Genomic DNA, 23,400 nt, shown 5'->3' on the forward strand with positions numbered 1-23,400 from the left:
TTACAAGCGTGCGCCACCACACCCGGCTTGAGTGTGTAATTCTTGCTCTAAAATCTCTGCTGCATCGTCACTTTCTCCAGGAAAGCCTCCCGGGCCTGGGCTGAGACACGGGCGCACGCCCAGGCACCTGACACTTCTCCTTACTAACACTCAACCTTTACAATTACTTGTTAAGTGTGCTGCCACACGCTGGGCCATAAGCAAACATGCTTCTGCCTGGCCCATAGGTACTGGGTACCATAAGGTACTGGGTCCCCCTCCAGTACCTTAGGGAACTCCTGGCACCCTCTCATTAAGATCTAGTATTTTATTATTTGTGCTGTTTCATTGTTATATTTTCCTGAGAAAAAAATATAGATTTCTATTAATGACTATTGAATGAATGAATGAATGAATGAATGATGAATGAATGAATGAATGAGGGTTGGTGCCTGGCTCTAACAAGAATGCTACAAATCAGGCCTTCTGGCTGTCTTCAGAAATTACCACAGAGGACTCCTCCCCACACCCCGTTTCATTGGTGGATACTGTTTCAGGGTGAAATTTGGGTAAAGCTTATAATTGACAATAATTAGGATAGTAACAAGAATAGCAAGTACCATCTGCGAGAGATGCCAGGAGCCTTGCATCCTCTATTGCACGTAACCCATACCATAATTTTGGGAGTGTGGATATGTTTTCTTCTATCATACAAAAGGAGGAAATCATAACAACAACAAAAATCAGCAACTTAAGTCACTGCAGTAAAAGGCAGCATTCATGTATAATAGACAGACCCACATGTGTCTGTCTCCAGCTCCCCTGCTCTCAGCCTCTCCTGGGCGCCCCCTCTCGGTGGGATGTTCTTCTATGAAGAATTTTTTTGAAGGGGATAGTTTATTTAAAAAAAAAAATCTTTAACACGACCAGGTATCTTGATGACCATGATACACATGGTAATGGCTTTTCTCTTGGGTCCTAACTTTGCATTATTTTTGTATCCTGAGAGGTAGGACCAAGGGCATTAGAGAACAAAGTTCTTAGATGAAAATGGACACTAACAACTCCGGTGTTCCAACCCATGGAATTAATTTGAACTCCATATAAATCAGTGGCATTATGTTATCTGGTTACAAAGAACAAAAGTTCTCCTGGAAGCAGTCAGCATGAACTCACACTTTCATGTACTTGAATCCTTAGTTTTTGTAATTTAAGCTATGTTCACCTTGAAAGCACAATTATATAAAGTACCTCTGATGCTACCAGGCTAACATTACATGCTACCATTGTACAAATCTAGTCATTTTTACTTAAAAAAAAATCAAAGCAGCAACAAAGAGGCAAATAAGTGCGACTTTGACTCACTGGTGGCTGTTGTTCCGCTGGCCGCCACAGGAGATGAACAGGGGGTTCTCAGGCAGTTGGCAGTCACTGGGGGAACAGTCAATGAGTTAGGCATTTTCTTCTTCTTTTTTTTTTATGTGTGTGTGTGTGCGCGCGCGCGCGCGCGCGTTACTGGGAATTAAACCTAGGGGCATTCTACTTCTGAGCTACATGCCCCCCCAGCCCTATTTTTATTTTTTATTTTGAAACAGAGTCTCATTAAGTTGCTGAGGGCCTGGCTAAGTTGCTGAGGGTGACTTCAAACTTGAGATCCTCCTGTTCAAGCCTCCCAAACACTGAGATTATAGACATGTGCCACCACACTGGCTGGATCCTTTAATTTAATTAATTGCTAAGTTACATTGGGTCTACCTTAATATAGTGTTATTTTTTCTTTAGCTTTCATCACTTTTATTTTTTTTGTTTTCTATTTTTTTATTTTTTTTATTATTATTTTTTATTTTTTATTGGTGCACTGTATTCATACATCATATTGGGATACAAACTTTTGTAGACATACATGCACACATCGCCCAATCAGCCCCCACCCGATCCCCACCCGATTCCCTCCCCATCCCTCCTTCCCATGCTTGGCTTAGTGGTTGACATCTAGTATTATAGCAATTTATCCAAAATTAAAAATGATAATCTCACATAACAGTTTCATTTGTCTGATACCAAGCTTTTGATGAATGTTATCTTTAAGATAATATTTCAATATTGCTTTTTGCTTTCTTTCTTACCAGAGAATATTTTTTTCTATTTTTTTAGGTGAAACTATCATATTTATATATTTATTTTTCAGAAAAAAAATCTATCCTAATATGGAATATGGACTCTAGATACCAAAACAATCTTGAAAAAGAACAAAGCTAGAAGATATATATTTTCTGATTTCAAACCATATAAAGTTACAATAATTGAAACAGTGTAGTACTGTTCTAAAGGCAGATATATAAACCATTGGAGTTAAATAAAAGCCTAGAGCTAAATTCTTCCCTATATTGTCAAGTTATTTTTGACAAGGTTTCCACAAACATTTGGTGGTGGAAATAATAATCTTTTAACTAAATATTGTTGAAAAATAATACTTACATGGAAAAGAATAAAATTGGACCCTTACTGAATCCCATATACAAATATTAACTCAAAATAGGTAAAAGACCTAAATATAAATCTTAAGACTATAAACTTTTAGAAGAAAATCTGGGTCATAAAACCTCACAACATTGAAATTGGCAGTGAGTTCTTGGATATGATTTCAATGGCACAGGCAACAGAAGAGTATACAAACTCCCTAAAAAATAAAAAAATATTGTATATCCAAAGACAATGTAAACAGAGTTAAAAGTTACTGATAGAATGGGATAAAATATTTCCAAATGCTATATCTGAAGGTATATTAATATTCCAACTAGACATCCTAAAAATTAACAACAATAAAGGCAAATAATACAATTTAGAGATAGGTAAAAGACTAACATAAATAATGAAGCTCCATAGATAACCAATCTTAGTTGTCTGTTGGATGGAAAATCTTGTTTCTCTGGTTCTGGTGTGTGTTACCTATTTCTTCTTTGTAGTTAATCTGAGTATTTTCTCTAGCGCTGGTTTTAAAGACATAAATTCCTTCAGTTTCTGTTTGTCATGGAAGCTTCTTATTTCTCCATCTAATTTGATAGAAAGTTTTGCTGGGTAGGAAATTTTTGGCTGGAAGTTGTTTTCTTTCAGAGTTTGGAATATGTTACTCCAAGCCCTTCTGGCTCTCATGACTTGCTTTGGGAAGTCTGGAGTGATTCTAATTGGTTTGCCTCTGAATGTCACTTGGCCCTTTGTTTTGTTGCCTTTAAGATTCTCTGCTTGGCTTCCACATTGGTCATTTTGACAATTATGTGGCGTGGGGATCCTCTTCTCCGATCCTGCCTAAAGGGAGTTCTATAAGTTTCCTGGACCTGTGTATCGACCTCTTGCTCTATGTTTGGAAAATTTTCTGCTATTACTTCCTTGAAGAGATTGTTGATCCCTTTGGTATCACTTTCTTTTCCCTCCTCTATTCCAATTATTCTTAGGTTAGCTCTCTTAAAATGGGCCCATATTTCTTCAATGTCAGATTCCTGCTGTCGGAAATTTTTTTCTAGATTAGAAACTATGTGTTCATTTTTGGAATGATCATCTTCTAAGAGCGAGATTCTGTTCTCCATATGGTCTAATCGGTTGTTTGTGCTTTGAATTGAGGCCTTTACTTCATTAATTGCATCCTTTATCTCTTTTTGGCTCTCTCTGAGTTCTTTTCGAAGCACCTCTATTATTTCTACAGTTATTTTCCTGATTTGATCTTCTAGAAATCTCTGATTTTCTGTTTTATCGGGTTCTGATGTTGTAGGGTTGTGGGCATTCATTGCTCCAGTGCTATTCCTCTTTCCCATGATTTCAGAAGTTTGTGCCTTCTCTGGGTTCTTCCCTTGGGTCACTATGACTTCACTTAAGGTGCTCTGTATCTCGAGTCTGTAGTATCTCAGACCCCACTACTCCTTTACTGGGTTGTATCACAGAGTTTCAGACCCAGGGAGTCGATAGAGGTTGCTTTAGACTGTGGGGGGTGCCAGGTTGCACGTTCTCCTATGGTGTGATATCTCTGCCACTGCCACTCCCCCACTGGGTCAAGTCCCAGGGAGTACAGTACTGGGATTTCTCCTCTGTGGCCCGCAATTTGACTCACTCTTCTTGAGTACGCAGATGTAGCTGTACTGGACTCGGTGGATTCATTGCTGCTGCCACCGGTGGCAATATGGTGTCACTGTCACACCCTCGTCCGTGAGGCTGGCGTATTTTTTCTTCTCTGGTTTTGAGTTCCACTCTGAGTCCGTGCAGCGTGTGCTGAGCTCAGCCACTGGGAGCTTTAGATGCTCCCTGCGCCGAAAGATCCCGCCTGGCTGTTCCGCAGTGGCTCACCTCGGCTCGCTATAGCCGTCCGGTGAATTCGCCGCTGCTGCCGGCAGTATGGCGCTGCTGCCACATCCTCGGGCATGAGGCCGGTGTATCTCTTCTGTGGCTCTGAGCTCTTTTCTCAGTCCGCTTTCTCTCTGGAGCCTGGTGATTTTTTGTTTCTCTGGTAATGGTGTTTTCTGGCTATGAAAGGCGCTGATTTTTTGGTAATGGAGATTGGTTGTTAGCGGGGCTCTTAAGCCCCGCTTTTCTCGGTCGCCATCTTCCCGGAAGTCGAGTTAGGCATTTTCTTACGTCCTTGTCAAACACAAACTTTGCTGAGAATCAGTGGTACACCCTCAGCCACCTTCGAAAGGCCTCCAGTGTCTGTCACCTGACATAAGACCAAGGAGGAGCCAGGCTTGTCCCCTCGCTCGGCCCTCCCCACCCCATTCACATCTGCGGAGCACTGCTCATGTGCAACGTCCTGGGGTCGAGATCAGAGTCTATGATGGAAACATAGCATCACTTTCTGTGCTGTTATGCCCGTCAATACCCAAATACCCCTAAAGTGCTCAATTTCATTCTTTAAAAAAAACAGTCTGAATGTAAGGGAACACCTCTTTCGAGGGCCTCTCCCCAACTCCAGTGAAGCACTGAAGGTCTCAATGTCTGAGGAGTGTTCTGGAGGGAGACCCCTCTGAAGGCCGTTCCTGCGGCGGTCACAGGGAGACCAGGGCAGCATGCCAACAGTGCAGGTCCCAGCGGGGACCAGAAACTGCGGGAGAAAGAGCCCAGCAAAGGTGCAGGGATGAGCTGAGGGAGCACTCCCTTCAAAGCCTCTCAGCACGAGGATTCAGAAGGGACCAGACAGTGTCAGCATAAAACTTATGGTACATCCCAAGGAAAGCAGAGTTCTGGCAGGGATATAACTATCATTATTTCACTGTTTTCTTTTATACACACATACACACACACACACACACACACACACACACACACACTCTGAGTTTGAGATAATATGAGTGGGCTTTGGAAGATAGCCTGTTAGTAGTAAGTTAAAAAATGCTCGTTATGAAAATATTTGTGTTTTTCTCATGAATTCACTTGTGCTTTCTTTGAAGCCTTCTCCAAATTCCCCATAAGTCTCCATAAATTCTAACAAATGTTTCTTTTATATGGATATGTAAAGAAGCAATTGCTTTGTAGTATTTTGTGTCTTGATTCAAAAGATAAAATCTGTCTCTCCCAATTATTTTTAATTAAAGAATAAGGTCCAGCTTGCCAGGTACAGTGGCATATGTCTATAATCCCACTACTTGGGAGGCTGAAATAGAAAGATTGCAGATTTGAGGTCAGCCTCAGCAATTTAGTAAGACTCTGTTTCCAAATAAAAGGGGTGAGGGTGTAGCTCTGAGGTAGAACGGACCTAGGTTCAATCCATAGCACTAAATAAATAAATAAGGTCTAGCTACGCATCTTTCCTCAGCTATATACAGAACCAAACCAGAAACATCAAAAAATGATTTTCAGTTTGAAGATCATTACAGGGAGGATATAAAACATGGAAATGCAGGTCACTCGCTCAACCATGACCAAGTATTATGAGTACTTCCAATATGAGCTTAACTTCCTTCTAATTATAATAATAGCAGCCAACACTTGTTGCACGATTACTTCCTGCTAAGCCTTTTATATGAGGGCACTCATTTACTGTTCACACCCTGCGATGTCCTCATCTTATAGCTCAGTTGAGACTGGCAGGTCTTGAATGGCAGAGCGCATCCTCTCTCCAAACTCGCAAATGGCATTTGGATCCGACTGTTTATCCCTGCCAGATTCTTACTCACCGACTCTTCAAATCAAGTTTACTACATACAAGATTAACGCCAAACTTTTCATCAAAGGGAATTCTGTTTCACATCAACACAATGTGTAATTATGAGTAACACAATGTGAATGAATACCAGCAAATGTTGTCAAGGGCACAGGAACATCACCCCACATCTGATATCCTGGAGTTGAGCTTCCGGGGAACACTAACTCCTAAGCACCTGAGACTCCTGTGATCCTGGCCTGGAAGGAACACCTCCTGGTTCAGCTTTGGCCTGGACGGGCTGTCCCACTGCTGTTCAGCCCAGCAGTGTGGGGGCTTGTTGTTCCTAGGGGAAGCTCAGCTGGCTCCCTAAGGCCTTGGGGGAGATTCCACAGGGGCCTGAAGATTGGCGGCAGCTGGCAGAAGGACATCTGAGGCTCTGGTTAATTTCCCCAGACAAGCCAAGTGAGAAAGAGCCCAGAATGGCTGCCCCATCTGGGCTGGATGTCAGATTTCCACAGAGCACTGTGCCTCACAAAACACCCCTTTTTGGTTTTTACCTTTGAGGATGGGGAAGCTGTGGCCCACATCTTGATGGCGCCTGTCCATCTAGTGTTAGGTGAAGAGCCCTTTGGAGCCCTGAGAGGTCAGCCAGGGTGCAGAGCAGGACAGCCACTCTCCCCTGCATCTGCAGGACATGCAGCAGGAGCCATTCCAGAGCCAGGCATTACCTGGGAAGGTGGATTCCTTCCCACTTGAGCAATTTCTACGTTATTTGTCTCTAAAATCTGAGAGGCATCAGCCAAGCCAAGATGGAAACCAAGGAGGAATTTGAGATGATAGAATTTCTACTTTTTTCCTCCTTGGATAGGTTAGATGGCACTTTATGAGACTGTTTTGTTTTTTGTTTGATCAGGTGAAATGCCTGAGAGGCCAGGGAACGGGGAGTGCAAGGCAGGGAGAGGCAGGTGTAAGAAACACATAATATCTCACCTGGTCCCATTTTCTAGCATGAAGCTCGTTAGGTGGTAGATTTTGGTGGACCAAAAAGCCATATCATCCAGTCCTCCAAGGAAATAATCTTGGAACTGTTCCACCAAAAATGGGGACTTTGTGGAGTATGTAGAATAAAGCTATGGCAGAGAGAAAGGAAACATAAGATAGCATTCCTGCTGTGCATATAATATTTTAAGGATCAGAAGAACCAAGTCCTTACCTTGGAGACAGCCAACATCTCGCCATAACTGCAACACAAACAACAATTTTGACAGTTAACTGCAACCTCTATAGAGAAATGAAGCAAATCATAGATAGGAAAGGCCCCACCCACTGTTGGGCAATTGCCTTTGAATAAGCAAGATCCATACATCCAAAATCTACTCTCCAGAACTAAACTTAAAAGGGTGCCAAGAAGCCAGTATGGCATGTGCCTGTAATCCCAGTATTTGGGAGGCTGAGATAGTAGGGTCACAGCCTCAGCAAGTAGTGAGACTCTCATCAACCTAGCAAGACTCTGTTTCAAAATAAAAATAAAATCAGGCTGGAGGATGTAGCTAAGAGGTAGGATGCCCCTGGGTCCAATCCCCAAAATGAAGTGTGCTTAGAAAGTCACAGAAAAGGCAGGTGCCAACTCTCCTCTGGGTTACACTTACATTTCCAAGAACTGAAGGTGACAACAGTCCACGATGACTTTTTCAGTGATAACTTTTCGACCATAGAGTTTCTCATAAATTCCCATTAGGTCTTTGACGGGCACATACCTAAGAAACACATCAGAATAAAAGAAGAAGAAAAAAAATTTTTTTCAGTACTGGGCATGGAACCCTGGGGCATTCTATCTCCAAGCTATACCCCAGACCTATTTTTTTTACATTTATTTATTTATTATTTATTTCTTTATTTTGGTGGTACTGGGGGTGGAACCCAGGGGCTTTTCTACCTCCGGGCTATACTCCCAGACCTATTTTATATTTTATTTGGAAATAGAGTCTCACTAAGTTGCTGAGAGCCTCACTAAGTAGCTGAGGCTGGCTTCGAACCTGTGCGATCCTCCTGTTTCAGCCACTCAAGGGCTAGGATTACAAGTGTGTGCCACCATGCCCGGCCCAAGAGATGTTTTGGTGCTAAAGCTGGAAGATGAGAGTAATAACAGCAGAAGCAGCAACTACGCCCAGTTATTCCACGGTGACTACGCTCCAGATGTCATGCTAAGGTCTTTCCATGCACAAGGTGTTTCTGTGCACTGGTTATTCAGTCCTGCCTAGGACCCTCAGTGTTTAGTACTATTACAGTCCCCTCTTACAGAAAAGGGAACCAACACAGGGAAAAGTTGATTTCCTCAGTAATCCAGAGCAAACAACTGGTCTCTTAAATATTTTCACTCTAAAGATTCAAAACTCAAAAACAAATTTTGTGAATTCAGAGTTCAAAATTCAACTTAAAGTCTTCTCACTTCTTCTTAAGTTAAATTATTCTCAGGAATCACCCTGGCATACTCATTTCAGCATACACAGCGGAAAGAACTCTCTGTCCAGACTTTCCTTCACAGATACTAGTTATTTTAGTTGGAAGAAGACCATTTTAAAATTACATTTATGCCGAGCCGAGCACTGTGGCACACATTTGTAATCCCAGCATTTGGGGCTGAGACAGGAGGATCACGGTTCATGAACAGCCTCAGCTACTTAGTGAGGCCCTTTGCAACTCAGTGAGAACTTGTTTCAAAATAAAGAATAAGCCGGGCGTGGTGGCGCACGCTTGTAATCCCCGCGCTTGGGAGGCTAAGACAGGAGGATCATGCAGGTTCAAAGCCAGCCTCAGCTGGCTTAAGAGACCCTGTTTCCAAATAAAATATAAAATAGGTTTGGGAGTGTAGCCCGGAGGTAGAAGGCCCCTGGGTTTCATCCCCAGTAACACACACACACACACACACACACACACACACACACACACACACACACACATAAAAATAAAAAATAGTGCTGGGGTATAGTTCGGAAGTAGAATGCTCCTGGGTTCCATCTCCCGTACCAAACACACACAAAAAAAATAGACTTATGCCAAATCATCTTGTATCTTAATTTAAAAATCCTTAGACTATAAAAGGCAAATATCACAACCATTAAAATCTGACTTTTGCAGACCATGCTGGCTTATGCCTGTAATTTCAGTACTTGGGAGGTTGAGACAGGAGGATCTCAGGTTTGAAGACAGCCTTAGCAACTTAGATTCTCAGGAACTTATAAAGACCCTGTTTCAAAATAAACAGATCTAGAGGTATAGCTCAGGTCAAATGCCTCTGGGCTCAACCTCAGTATCAAAAAATAAATTAAATCAGGCATGGTGGCACATGCTTGTAATCCCAGCATTTGGGAGGTGGAGACAGAAGGATCGCGGTTCGCAGATTGCCTCAGCTACTTAGCAAGGCCCTTTGCAACTCAGTGAGACCCTGTTTCCAAAATTAAAAAAAAAAAAAAAAAAGCCGCGCGTGGTGGCGCACGCTTATAATCCCCATGCTTGGGAGGCAGAGACAAGAGTATTGTCAGGTTCAAAGCCAGCCTCTCTGGCTTAAGAGACCCTGTTTCCAAATAAAATATAAAATAGGTCTGGGAATATAGCCCAGAGGTAGAAGGGTTTCCAGGAACCCCAGTACCACCAAAAAAAAAAAATTTAAAACACTAAAAAATAGGTCTGGGGGTATAGTCCAGAGGTACAATGCCCCGGGTTCCATCCCCAATACTGCCAAAATAAAAAAATAAATAAAATTAATTAAATAAATAAAATCTGACTTTATAGTTAGAGGAAAAGAAAGGGTTGAAAAGTCCATTTTTTATTGTATAAGAGCATTGGAATGGCTTTTTCAGTCAAAATAGCTTAAAAGGCCAGATCACATAACAAAAATATTTGTTTTAATGAATCACTAAGCTAGCAAGAAAGTAAAAACTTTCCAAAGACTGAAAACAAATAGAAACTGGAAACTTTGGGAGGTAAGCAAGTGGGAAGGCCAGCTTTTACCCTGATGATATCTGCCAAACCTAGGAGCCCAGGCCTTTGACAGTAAACAGAGATAGGAGACGGAGCATAGGAACCAAAGTGCGCCACCTCTGTACTGCAAAGTGGGGAATCCCCGCAAAGGATCCATTAGATCTCCTGCAAAGGCTGGCATGAGTGTGAACTAGAAATAAACCAACATGCAAACAAGTCAAGAAGCCTGCCTGTTTCCATCTGGGTGAAGGACAGAAAAGGAAAATGATACATGCCTTCAGGATGGGTAAGCCACATGTACCATGTTAAACATGTAGCCCCATAAGGCAGACCCGGGAATGTCCTGTCCTGAACTCATACTACCTGTCTGGTCAGAAGACTTCAGGGGCAGACTGTAATTTAAAGGGATCCCAGCAACTCAAGGAAGCCTCCAGAAGCCAAGATGAACCCTCTCTGGAGACAATACAAGCCTCAGTCCCAAGTAATTCAAGCATCATGGAATACAATCAAAAGATAACCAGTATAGTCAGCCATATTCAACAAAGTAACATTAAGGCAATGAGCATTACTAGCGATAAAAAGGGCCCTAATGACAAAGTCTAGTCATCAGAAAGGTACAAGAATTTGTGGTATCTATAGGCAATGGAGTTTTATTGAGTAATAAATAATGTAGCAGGAAAAAAGGATGGAACTGAAGACCCTAATTTTGAGTGAAGTATCAAACTTGGAAAGAAAAGTATAGTGTATTTTCTCTTATTTGTAGAATCCAGAAGAGAAAAAAGGAGGGAGAGCACGAGGATAGAGGAAAAGGATGGGCAGGAGAAGAGAACAGGAGAATGGAGAAGTATCAGGTAGTGAAACTGATCAAATTACATTTTATGGATGCCCAGATATACTAACAATGAAATCTGTCTATACAATTATTATGCACCAATAAAAGTGATACACTTTGAAACCTGAATGTACCCAACACTAACAGTATTTTTGTGTGTCTGTGTGTGTATGTGTGTGTACGCGCGCTTGTGTGTGTTACTGGGGACTGAACCCAGAGGAACCTCAGAACTATACCCCCAGCTCTATTTTTTTTAACAAAATCTCATTACGTTGAGGAGAGTCTCATTACTTGCTGAGGCTGTCCTTGAACCTGCAATCCTCCTAACTCAGCCTCCGAGTACTAGGATTACAAGTGTGCACCACCACACCTGACTTCTTTACATCTTTAAAACACATATATAGCAAACAGTGACAGAATAACAGGAAAAATTGAAAACTCCACCATAAAAAGGGCAGATTTTTGTTTTTGTTGTTTTAGTAGTAAGGAGTAAACTCAGGGGCATTCTGCCTCTGGGTTATACCCCACCTCTATTTTATTTCTTATTTTGAAACAGTGTCTCACAAAGTTCTCACAACTGGCCTCCAACCTACAATTCTCCTATCTCAGCCTCCCAAGTACTGGGATTAAAGGCATGCACCACTATGCCTGGCTCATAAAAGCATATTTTAAAACAAATTTCTCTCAACAATCATTAGATCAGTCTGATAAAAAATAAATAGCATAGTCCATAGTAAGTCAGAGCTAATAAACATAATCAAAATTAACATCAAATACCAAATTAAAGAATATTCTCTTCAGGGTTTCATGGAATACTTACAAAAGTTTATCATATTCTAGGTTATAAATCAAGACTCAGCTAACTTAACAGAAATCCAAAGAAGGTAAAAGAGAAAGTAAAAGCAGAAATAAAATAGAAATCAAGGAAAATAGAAAGGACCAATAAAGTTCATTCTTCAAAATGATATTATACAAAATTTATTGCTTTAAAATATGAGAGGCAAGCCGGGTGTGGTGGCACACACTTGTAATCCCCGCACTTGGGAGGCTGAGACAGGAGGATGGCACAGGTTCGAAGCCAGCCTCAGCTACTTAGTGAGGCTCTCAGCAACTTAGTGAGACCCTGTTTCAAATAAAATATAAAATAGGTCTGGGAGTATAGCCTGGAGATAGAAAGCCCCTGGGTTCCACCCCCAGTACTGCAAACAAAAAATAAATAAATAAATAAATAAATAAATAAATAAATAAATAAATAATATGAGAGGCAGAATAAATATTATGGATAAAAAGGGAATATAAGTGTAAACAACACAAGAAAAAAAATGTGAATCACCTAACATCAAAATGTTTAATCACCTTGATGAAATAGAAAAGACCCAGAAAAACACAAAGCTCCTGAAGAAGAAATTGAAAAACTTTAATCTGGAACAATTAAATAAGTTTTTATTAACAATCACTACAAAGAAAACAGGACTCGATAGCAGGAAAGTTCTATCACACATTCAAGGGATCGAAGTTTAAATGTTACACCAGCTTCCTGAGAATATGAAGGAAGGACGCTCCCAGCTACTCCCTGAAGCCAGCATGACCCCGATCCCAAAATCAAACAAAATCAGGTGAAAGGAAAACATGTGCACAGGCTCACCCATGAACATGGATGAAAAACCCCTGGACAATCACTACAAAAACGAAGATGAGCACGCATCGCAACCAAATGGAACAAAATCCAGACCGCAGATAGGAACTTGGTGGAAAAACTTATATAAAACTTTAAGATCATTCAAGAAGACTGAAATATACGAAATATAAAACATATTTATGGATTGGCAACGTCAATATTACCAAATTATTACTATTTCTCCAGTTCATCTTTAAATTCAATAAACTTATAATTGAAATTTCAATAAGCTTTTTCCTGAAACATGTTAACCCGATTCTTAAAATTATGTGAAAGCCAAATAAAAATAAAATAGGGCTGGAGGTGTAGCTCGGAGTAGTATGCCCTCGGAGTCCCAGTGCCCCCCCCCCACACGCACACACAAAAGGATGCTGCAGTGAGGAGTCAGTGAGGAGAGGGCTGCCTACTGAACAATGGTTTGGGAACAATCAGTTACCTCTATAGAAAAATAAAATGACATTTATACCTAAGAGTATATAAAAATTAACTTCAAGCCAGGCATGGTGGCGCACGCTTGTAATCCCAGCATTCGGGAGGCTGAGATTGGAGGATCACGATTTGCAGACAGCCTCAGCTACTTAGTGAGGCCCTCTGCAACTCAGTGAGACCTTGTTTTGAAATAAAGAATAAAAAATAGGGCAGGGGGTATAGCTCGTAGACCAAATGCCTCTGGGTTCCATCCCCAGACTCGCAAATAAAAAATAAAAAATTAACTTCAGGTAAATTAAGGAGAAAATGTTAAAAAAAATAAATCTATAAAACTTTAGAAGACAATCTCATGCCTTCAAAGTAGATGATGTCTTAAATATGACATCACATTACAAAGGAAAAAGTTATATTCAACTACTATAGTAACATTAACAAAGTGTGTTTGTCAAGACATATCACATACTGTAAAAAGATATGTGTAACAAACTGACAAGAGATTAGAAACAAGAATATATCTCAAAACACAATTATTATTATTATTATTATTATTATTATTATTAGTGATACTGGAGATTGAACCCAGGGGTATCCTACCTCCAAGTTATACCCCCAGTCCTATTTTTTATTCTTTATTTTGAAACCGGGTCTCACTGACTTGCAGAGGGCCTCACTAAGTAGCTGAGGCTGTCCTTGAATGGAGATTCTCCTGTCTCAGCTTCCGGAATGCTGAGATTACAAGTGTGCGCCACCACGCCCACCAACTCCACTTCCATTAGTGTTTGTGAAAGTCTTCTCTATTGCATGAATCCATATGGAAAAATAGATTCACAGCAACACAAAACGTAAAGCAACTGGCTCACAGCAACACCCAAGGTAATGCAAAAACACTTAGAATTGCTTGTGCACCTGAGCTGGGGCCGTCGAGTGCTTCTCTAGCATTCATAAGGTCCTGGGTTTAATATTCAGTATCACACACATGAAAAACCTAAACATCCACCAACATTAGAACAGAGTAATTAGCTTTGGCGCACTTGTACAGAAGAGGACAGTAGAGTGGTAAAAATTAATGCACTGTCAAGCTCAACATTATCAATATGATTAAATCTCAAAATATATCATTTTAAGCAAAATAACTGCAGAAGACTGCATACCGTGCAATTCCATTTATCTAAAGTGAAACACCTCCTGGTGGGAGGCAACAGGAGCCTGGAGCGGGGACAAGACGCTGGGGAGACATCAAGTGCTGTTTCTTAAGGTGTGCATTATCTTATTAGTCTTATACATTCTTCGGTATGCTGGTTGTATTTGCAATTTTTAAAGAAACTACTAGCAAAGAAACTAAAGCTGTTCTAATCCAGTTTTGCTTTTCATAACTTACAAATACAGTAAAATAATGAAACAGGCATATAACCCAGAACTCACCCCAGTATACACCAGAAGGAAATGAAATAAGAATGTTAAGGAAACACTGTACTTGATGTTTCATTTCAGCACCATTCGCAATTGGCCAAGACATGGAATGAACCCAAAAGTCCATCAGTGGATGAAACAACAGTGTGGTCTAAATGTGCAGTGGAGCCATGAGAAGGATGAATGTGAAACAGAATACTGCTGGTACCTTCAGAGGCTCTTATGTCCCCATCTGACTCACATGCTCTTCTCTCCCGCCAGAATCCACGAGACCAGGTTTCCTAAACATTTTGTTGCTTTTCTCAAAACTGTGTATTCTCCCACATTTTTTTAAATGCTGGTTTTGCAGAAACAGGGGAGACCCAAAAGGACATTGTGTTACGTGAAATAAACCAGGCACAGGTCAAATACCACATGATCTCATTCAGAATCTAAAGAAGTTGCTCTTACAGAAGTAGAGGGTAGGAGAGTGGTTATCAAGGCTGGGGAGAGTCAAAGGGAGTAGAGATGCCGGGCGTGGTGGCGCACGCTTGTAATCCCCGCGCTTGGGAGGCGGAGACAGGAGGATCGCGCAGGTTCGAAGCCAGCCGCGCGCGCTGGCTTAGGAGACCCTGTTTCCAAATAAAAATGTAAAAATAGGTCTGGGAGTGTAGCCCGGAGGTAGAAGGGCTTCCAGGAACCCCAGTACCACCAAAAAAAAAGGGAGTAGAGAAGCGGTAAGGTTAGTCAATGGGCCAAACAGACAGGAGGAAGAATCCTGGTGCTCTATTGTGCAATAGAGTTACTACAACTAATGGTTCGTGTTTTCTCTCTCTCTCTCCCTCCCTCCCTCTCTCTCTCTCTCTCTCCCTCTTTCCCTCCCCTCCCTCCCTCCCTCTCTCCCTCTCTCCCTCTCTCCTCTCTGTCTGTCATTCCTGGTACTGGGGGATTGAGCCCAGGGGCATTCTACCTCCAAGCTACACCTTTAATTTTTTTTTATTTATTTACTTATTTTAAACAAGGTCTCACTAGGTTGATGAGAGCTTCACTACTTGCTGAGGCTGACCTCAAACCTGTGATCCTCCTGTCTCTGCCTCTCAAGTCCTGGGGTTACAGGTGGGCGCCGCCATTCCAGGCTACGTATTTCAAAATAGCTAAAAGAAAGAAGTTTGAATGCTCTCACGACACATGAATAACAAATGTTTGAGGTGATTGATGTTAGCATCCTCATTAGATTATTACACAATGTGTGCAGATCCGGAAACTCCAAAGTGTATCCCATAAACATGTACAATTATTATGTGTCAATTAAAATTAAAACTTAAAAGTTACAAATGCAGAAGGGTCCTGATTACAAAGGTATTTCTTAGTCCTTATTAATGCCATTTAGACATCACATACTTAAAATTACAAAGATTCCTCTTACCAGTGCCGCGAGAGGTAATTAAAGTTGAATTCAAACTGGCTTAACACGTCTCCTCCTGTGGCATGAGAAAAATATTTGCATTTGGCATATTAGTGACAACATAGTATGCTTCTTTCTACACGGTTCTATGAACCAGATTATTAGTTCTTCACCTTCACGTTCTTGTATGTATCTATTGTTCTAGGTAAAGGTATGTCTTTAAGAAAAAGCAATTTTTAAGAACTCTTCACTAGAAAAGTATATGAATTAAGAATCACCCATAATATCAAAGCGTTTTATATTTTTACCTTAAGGAAAGACAAAACATAAGGTTTTTTTTAAATAAACACTATTTACTACCTACTTTATATGTCTACAAGAAATTTCCTACAGAAGGAATTTCCCAACTTAAAGCAAAAGTATAGAAGATAAGAAAGCACAAGCTAATTAATTTTAATCCAAAATAAAAGTTTTTCAGAAATGATTCAAGTCAGTGACAAAATGTATTATTTTTAAGATAAAAATACACACATTAAGAAAATATCTGTGTTCAGTGAGGTATACCTATATTCTAAATGAATTGCATTATCAAAATAGAAACAAGCTATCATATGCTACTGGACAAATATTTCAGAAATTTTAAAATTCGGTCATGATTTCATTTGAAGTCAACTATTACTACACGGGAGAAGATTTAACAAATGTAAACAAACAGTACCGAAATCGCCAGTGGGGTGAGCCTCTGGATAGTAACCGTGAAAATCGATCTAAGAAAGAGAAACATCTGGTGGGTATCACCAACTCTGCCCAAACCCCTTCCACCATCCAGGGGTAGTGGAGAGGTGACGCTCGAGCCCGGGGAACTGCTGCGGAGGCTTTGCGGTCGGATCAGCTCTCACACCCACACACCTGGGCCATTGAGTGGGATCCTGAGTGCTGGTAACAGAGCTAGTGTGGACCATCCTGCCTCCTGGGGTAGCTACAACATCTCTAGCTGAGGCCAAGTTTATAATTGATATTAACAGAGTTAATATCAAAAACTGCACAAAGGGGTCTTCTGAAAGCTAAGTCACCAAGTAAGATCACAATGCTCAGTTCAGAGATATGGCATTTTCATATAGAAATTTTAGAAGAAAAAAAAAGTGAAACGATTCCTTTTAAATAGCCCAAGTGGCAGGAATTTTTTTTTTTTTTTTTTTTTTTTTTTTTTTTTTGCGGTACTAGGGATGGAACCCAGGGGCATTCTACTTGCAAGCTACACCCCCAGCCCTATTTTTTATTCTTTATTTTGAAACAGGGTTTCACTGAATTACAAAGGACCTCACTAAGTGGCTGAGGCTGTCTGCAAACCCATATCCTCCTCCCAAATGCTGGGATTATAAGCGTTCACCACCACCCCTGGCTTCCTATCCTTTTTAAGACACGTAGCTTGAATAAAACTAAAAGGGCATCCCATCGGTTGTTTTCAGAGCACAGGAGAAATTTACCTGGTGTCAGGAGTAAAAGTACTGAACAGGCAGAGACCCAGTGAAGAGGCAAACGCGGTTTGGGGCAAGGACCTTGTCTCCACATGACAGCTGAATGCGCTAGAGTCCGTATCTTTGGCAGTAGCATCCCCGAAAGTCATCGGCCATGGAGACAAGTACTCACGGCTGCCATGGTCCTCAGGAACCCTTGTTCAATGCCCAGACTGTGCCAGCTGATGTCTGCCACCATGTGAGACGTGACGCCGAACAAGAAAGCTACCAGCTTCTGTGTATCCTGCCAAATAAGCAAATGAGAATCCCGTGTTTATTTTATACAAAAGATTCTATAACAAGTTCTAATAAATACCAAGTCCTATTTCGGGGTGAATACATTTAGGAGCGGAGGCCGCGCCTACCTTCTCCCAGGGAAGGGGGTAGTTCTCTCGGATGTAATGAATGCTGGCATTAAGGAACGGGGTCCAGTGAGCGCTCTCGGCCAGGTCATGGAACTTCCCTGAGAAAACAAAAGCGGGCTCTGGATTCCTAAGTGTGGAGAGTCTCCCGTTGGCACTGCTTGGCTGCTGTGTCCTTCTCCTTCCTCCCTCCAAGCCCCTGGTTCTTCTGTTGAGGCTGGAAGGATGCTTCCAGAGGTGAAGGGCAGCTGTGACTCGGGAACAGGCCAGGGCCACCCGCCTGATGGCCAGAGCCCCCCACTGGAGGAGAGGAGCCCCCATTATTGCCTGCTGCAAGAGAGGCCAGGATGCTTCCGCTTCTGAACACTAAACTAGGAAGATGCATTTTGGGTTGCTTTTGGGGAGAGGTTTCAAATGTCTTCTTTGTACATAAGAGTCAGTCTCCCTAAAAATACACACACACATATACACTCAAGAGTGGGTCCTCCCAAGGTTTGCAAGCGTTTGAATTTACAATAATTATTTTAAGTGACACAGGTTCCGATGCATAATTTATGCAAACATTTTTGCAGTAGATCATTGGGTAACCCATGTGTAACCTTTTATTTTCCTAGGAGGGGCAGGAAAGACAGGGATTGGTGTCTGTTCTAAGCTTCCAAGTGTCACAGACTCTTCATGTTCCATGGACACATCCCCGAAGCTGCCCTCCAGAGCCAGATCCTCACCATCAGAAAAAAAAAAAAATTTTTTTTAATGCTGTGGCTAAACTAAAAATTGCCTAAATATCACTTTAACTCATTATTTGTTCTGAAAATGATTTTCAAGGAAGTTGGAAGTAAGAAATCTGAAGCGCTCCAGTAGTTTCCCTAGAGATAAAAGCTTAAATACTTCCTGTTCTCTGAAATACAGTAAAAATCTAGAGTTAAAGTATAGCAGTAGTTCTTTGGAACAGCCTCCATTTAACTAAAGTACCAGCTGCATGGGAGCTCAGGGAGCCTCTGTCAGTCACACAGTGCTTAAACAGAGCAATTTGGACTAAATGGGAAAGGAAAAAAACACACCATGTGAACCAAGTCATTGACTAAGACTGAAAACCACTGTGCCAGTATAGGTCTTTCAAGTCCCATCCATCCCTCTAGACCCAGTGACAGCGACATTGCGCGGCCTGTCCAACCTTCATCTTACCTCCTTTGCAGATGCTGGGGTAAAAAGAATCAGGAAACACGGTCCCCGCCTGGTAGGCATCTTGGTGCTCTAGTAACAGCTGGGGAGCAGGGAGAGAGAGAGGAGGGGGCTGTGTCAACAGCCTGGCCAATGTAGGACCTGTCAATTTCAAGCTCCAGAATATTAGGGCTCTCTGGGGGTAAGGATGTCATGAAAGGGGAAAGGCAGGCAGACATAGGTAAATAAATGATGGGCAGGACTCTGTTGACAAAGGTCAAAGTTCGGCAGCACAACTGTTTTCCTTTTCAAAGCCAATAATGTAGGCCAAAAAATGGAGGGAGGCAAAGTGCCTGGAGAACCCAGAACTCAAGGGAAAGGCAGCAGCCTCTGTGTTGTTGCTGTTGTTGTTGTTGTTTATTTTCTTACAGAAGCAGAATCACTTCTCGTGAGCCCAGCCATGACTTGCCAGGCCCCTGGCGCTGACCACCGGGAGCACGTCCACCCCTCCAGGTGTGCAGCTCGGAAACCACATTCAAGAGAGGCCAGCTGTAAGACTTCCCAGCCGGAGCCATGGAGGATGCCTGGTTCTTTTGTGCTGGTGAGTTTTTGAGTCCTGGCTCTCAGTGTCCTCCCCACAGAGGAACCTAGGACATCATCTGAACCTCTGGGCCCCAGTCCACCCTGGGGCTATCAGTCACATGAATCCATAAAGTCTCTTTTTCCCCCCCAAAAAGATAGCTTGAGTTGGACTTCTGTCATTTAAAAATAATTAACCTCACTGAATATTTTACGGGCTACAGTCCTAACTGCTTTATAAGTACCAAGACTTGTTGAATCTGCATTTCTCAGAGAAATGGATATGTTATTTAATGTGGCTAAATAATTCTGATGTCAACTCTGAAAAAATAAACATGCACAAGAGTCAGGAAACTGCTGGAGAAAAAAGAGGAGTACCGAGAGAGGTTGTATCCTTCAGGCATAAAGATGTGGGTTTAAGTTCTAAAAATAAACACAGTGTGATACGGGAACCAAAAGGTCCATGAGTAAGGGAACCAAGAGATCCATGAAACAGAAGAGGGTAAAGAAACAGACTAGAGCTGGGGATGGTGGCGCACACTTGTGATCCCAGCATTCGGGAGGCTGAGACAGGAGGATCGCAGTTCGAGGACAGCCTCAGCTATTTAGTGAGGCCCTTTGCAACTCAGTGAGACCCTGTTTCAAAATAAAGACTTAAAAATAGGGCTGGGGATGTAGCTTGGAGGTAGAATGGCCCCAGGTTCCATCCTCAGTACTGAAAAAAAAATTTTTTTAAATGGGCTGGGTATATTCCTCAGAGGCAAAAAAAAAAAAAAAAAAAAAAAAAAATGCCATTGGGTTAAAATGTTCCCTGTATCACACACACACACACACACACACACACACACACACACACATATAAAGAAAATAGAAAAGTAAACAATAGAGATAGGCAATGAATTCACAGAAGTAATATAAATGGTCACTAATCACTTGAAGATATGTTTAATCTCAATAAGTTAGGGCCCAGTAATTAGGAACTGGGTTCAATCCCCAGCACCCCAGTGCCACCAAAAGAAGAGGAATTATTTACCCTTTGTGATATTATGATACAGTTTCTGTCCATGGTTCCTCAACCTTAACTTCTTCCCCAAGGCAGGCCATAAAATCAAGCATTTCCCTCCCAAGGCAGACCATGCACACTAATCTGTCCAATTGTCTTAGATGGGCCATATGAAAATTGTCTGACCAATAGCTAAGACCTGATGGACTGTAGCAGACCGGCCTCTCAGAGTCCCTGCCCAGGCTGTTAGCATCAGACCACACCCTTCCAACTAGCCATACCTACAAGGCTGGCCACACTTCAGGCATGCCCAAGCAATCACATCCCCATAAACTCCCAAAGCACAGGCTTGGAGCTCTCAGCTTGCAGACTGCACAGGCTTGCAGGAGGCAAATGAGAAGCCACCCAAGTGCCGGGAGGGTGGTGCGCCCAACTCCACTGAGGAAGTGCAGGGACTCTCCCAGCCTTGCCCTGTGTATTTCTCACTACAACTATTAAGTTGTAGCCTTTAAAATATTCTTTATACTAAACTAGCAAATGTAAACAGAACGTTTCCCGGAGTTCTGTGAGCCACTTTAGCAAATGTGCCAAGCCCAAGGAGGGGGTCATGGGAACTCCAATTTGCATGTAATTGGTTAGAAACTCCAGTGGCCAAGAATTATGCCTGGTAGGTAGTGTCAGAACTGGATTACAGTAAAGAACACCTGGCTGGTGTCCACTGCTGCCAATCTACTGCTCACTTACAAGTGGGGAAAAAACCCTGCCCCTCCTGGAATCACATGTCTTCTGCATGGATTGTTGGTGGTGTGTTGAAAAAAGTTACAAGCAAGGTGTGGTGGCGTATGCTTGTAATTCCCGCACTTGGGAAGCTGAGACAGGAGGATTGCACAGGTTCGAAGCCAGCCTCAGCTACTTAATGAGGCTCTCAGCAACTTAGTGAGACCCTGTTTCCAAATAAAATAAAATAAAAAATAGGTCTGGGAGTATAGCCTGGAGGTAGAAAGCCTCTGGGTTCCACCCCCAGTACCACAAAAAAAAAAAAAGAAAGAGAGAAAGAAAGAAAGAAAGAAAGAAAGAAAGAAAGAAAGAAAGAAAGAAAAAAGAAAAAAGTTACAATACAAGCAGGGCAGAGTGGTACATGCTTGTAACCCCAGTACTTGGAAGGCTGAGACAAGAGGATTGTAGGTTCGCGGCCAGGCTCGGCTACTTAATGAAGCCCTCTACAACTTAGTGAGACCCTTTTTCAAAATAATGAAAAGTGAGATTAAGGGTGTAGCTCAGAGATAGAATGCCCCTGGGATTAATGCCCAGGACTGAAAAAAGAAAGTTACAGTATATATAGTGTCTTATTTTGGGGGGTGCCTGAAAAAATACAAAGCAAATGAAGATGTCAATCAGATACAAAATACTATTGTCATAGGGCCAGTTAAATAAGCAAGTGTAAGAATATAACTTGATCTTTTCTACCAAAGGAATAGCTTGACTTAGCTCTAATGTATAGAACCACCATTTGTATATGCTTGTATTCTTCATAAATGTAACATTTCTTGGAAATTTTGAGTGTCAATCCCTCCTCGGCATCCCCTTCAGCCAATGGCACAGAATTGTGAGGTCAGGCTTCCCTCAACAGGAGCACAGCACAGAAGCCAGCACTCAAAATACCCAGCGGTTACCTGCCACACTCATCTGATCTACCTAACTTGACTGGTGGCAGGATCCCTTTTTTGCAAAATAAGTAAAAACTTGCCTTGCCAAGCTACTTTTATTTGGTTTTTTGTTTGTTTGTTTGTTTGTTTGTTTGTTTTTGGTGGTACTGGGGTTCCTGGAAACCCTTCTACCTCCGGGCTACACTCCCAGACCTATTTTATATATTTTATTTGGAAACAGGGTCTCTAAGGCAGCAGCGGCTGGCTTCAAACCTGCACGATCCTCCTGTCTCTGCCTCCCAAGCGCAGGGATTACAAGCATGCACTGCCATGCCTGGCTAACCAAGCTACTTTTAAATACATGTTTTTTTTTTCTTGTGATGCCATGAAAATGTATTTCTAACAGCAAGTAAGGAAGTTGAAACTAATGATTAGAAGTGGTTTGGAAGCTGGGTGTGGTGGCTCATGTTTATAATCTCAGTACTTGGGAGGCTGAGACAGGAGGACTGCCGGTTCAAAGCCAGCCTCAGCAACGTAGGCTCTCAGCAACTTAGCAAGATCCTGTTTCCAAATAAAACAATAAAAAATAGGTCTGGGGAAATAGCCTGGAGGTAAAAGGCACCTGGATTCCATCCCCAGTACTACACACACACACACACACACACACACACACACACACACACACACACTGATCTGGAAACACAATGGATTTCAATTACTATGCCTTCCATGCTTCAGTATCAAGACCTACTGGTAATAATTGCATCCAATTCTGATGTCATGAGAGAGTATTAGCCATTCTTAATCAAATTTGAGAATCATCTTTGACACAGATGATTATTTAGCTATGAAATGAGAAATGGTATGTAGGTCAAAATGGGTTAAACTAATTGGAAAATGGCAAAGGTGCGCCGTCAATTAGTTCATACAGAGAAGTTGGAAGGAACATCTTACTGCATACTTCTTAATAACGACTCCCTACCCTGCTGGGGTGTGGCTCGGCGGTGGAGCGCTAGCTCCCCACACAGCCCTGGGTTCTAGCTCCAGCACCAAGACAACCACCAAGATTTCCTGCTCCTCCTGGTGATGCAATCGTGCACAACACACAGGGATCAAAGTAGGAAATTCATCATTGCTCCCAAGTGTGATCCCTCTAGAAGAACAAAAAGATGAGTCGGGCTCCGCGGCATAGGCCTGTAATCCCAGTACTTGGAAGGCTGAGACATGAGGATCACAGTATCCAGGATCACCTCAGCAACTTAGCAAGGTCCTCAGCAACTGAGTGAGACTCCACTTCCAAATAAAAAATAAA

General features: G+C 42.0%; 1 protein-coding gene across 1 annotated transcript in view; it reads right to left on the minus strand.

Annotated features, from left to right (window-relative positions):
• GPLD1 (glycosylphosphatidylinositol specific phospholipase D1) overlaps positions 1 to 23,400 on the minus strand; it is a gene marked incomplete at both ends in the record, with an annotated part of 45,623 nt that overhangs the window by 17,978 nt on the left and 4,245 nt on the right. Inside the window, 9 exons of the mRNA XM_080710938.1 lie at positions 1,345 to 1,410; positions 7,097 to 7,236; positions 7,320 to 7,347; positions 7,756 to 7,863; positions 15,842 to 15,896; positions 16,539 to 16,587; positions 17,471 to 17,581; positions 17,703 to 17,800; positions 18,885 to 18,963. Coding sequence (XP_080567064.1) covers positions 1,345 to 1,410; positions 7,097 to 7,236; positions 7,320 to 7,347; positions 7,756 to 7,863; positions 15,842 to 15,896; positions 16,539 to 16,587; positions 17,471 to 17,581; positions 17,703 to 17,800; positions 18,885 to 18,963 — 734 coding nt within the window. The remainder of the gene's footprint in view (positions 1 to 1,344; positions 1,411 to 7,096; positions 7,237 to 7,319; positions 7,348 to 7,755; positions 7,864 to 15,841; positions 15,897 to 16,538; positions 16,588 to 17,470; positions 17,582 to 17,702; positions 17,801 to 18,884; positions 18,964 to 23,400) is intronic.

Source organism: Muscardinus avellanarius (assembly GCF_963383645.1).
Source record: "Muscardinus avellanarius genome assembly, chromosome: 14".
Classification (NCBI taxonomy): domain Eukaryota; kingdom Metazoa; phylum Chordata; class Mammalia; order Rodentia; family Gliridae; genus Muscardinus; species Muscardinus avellanarius.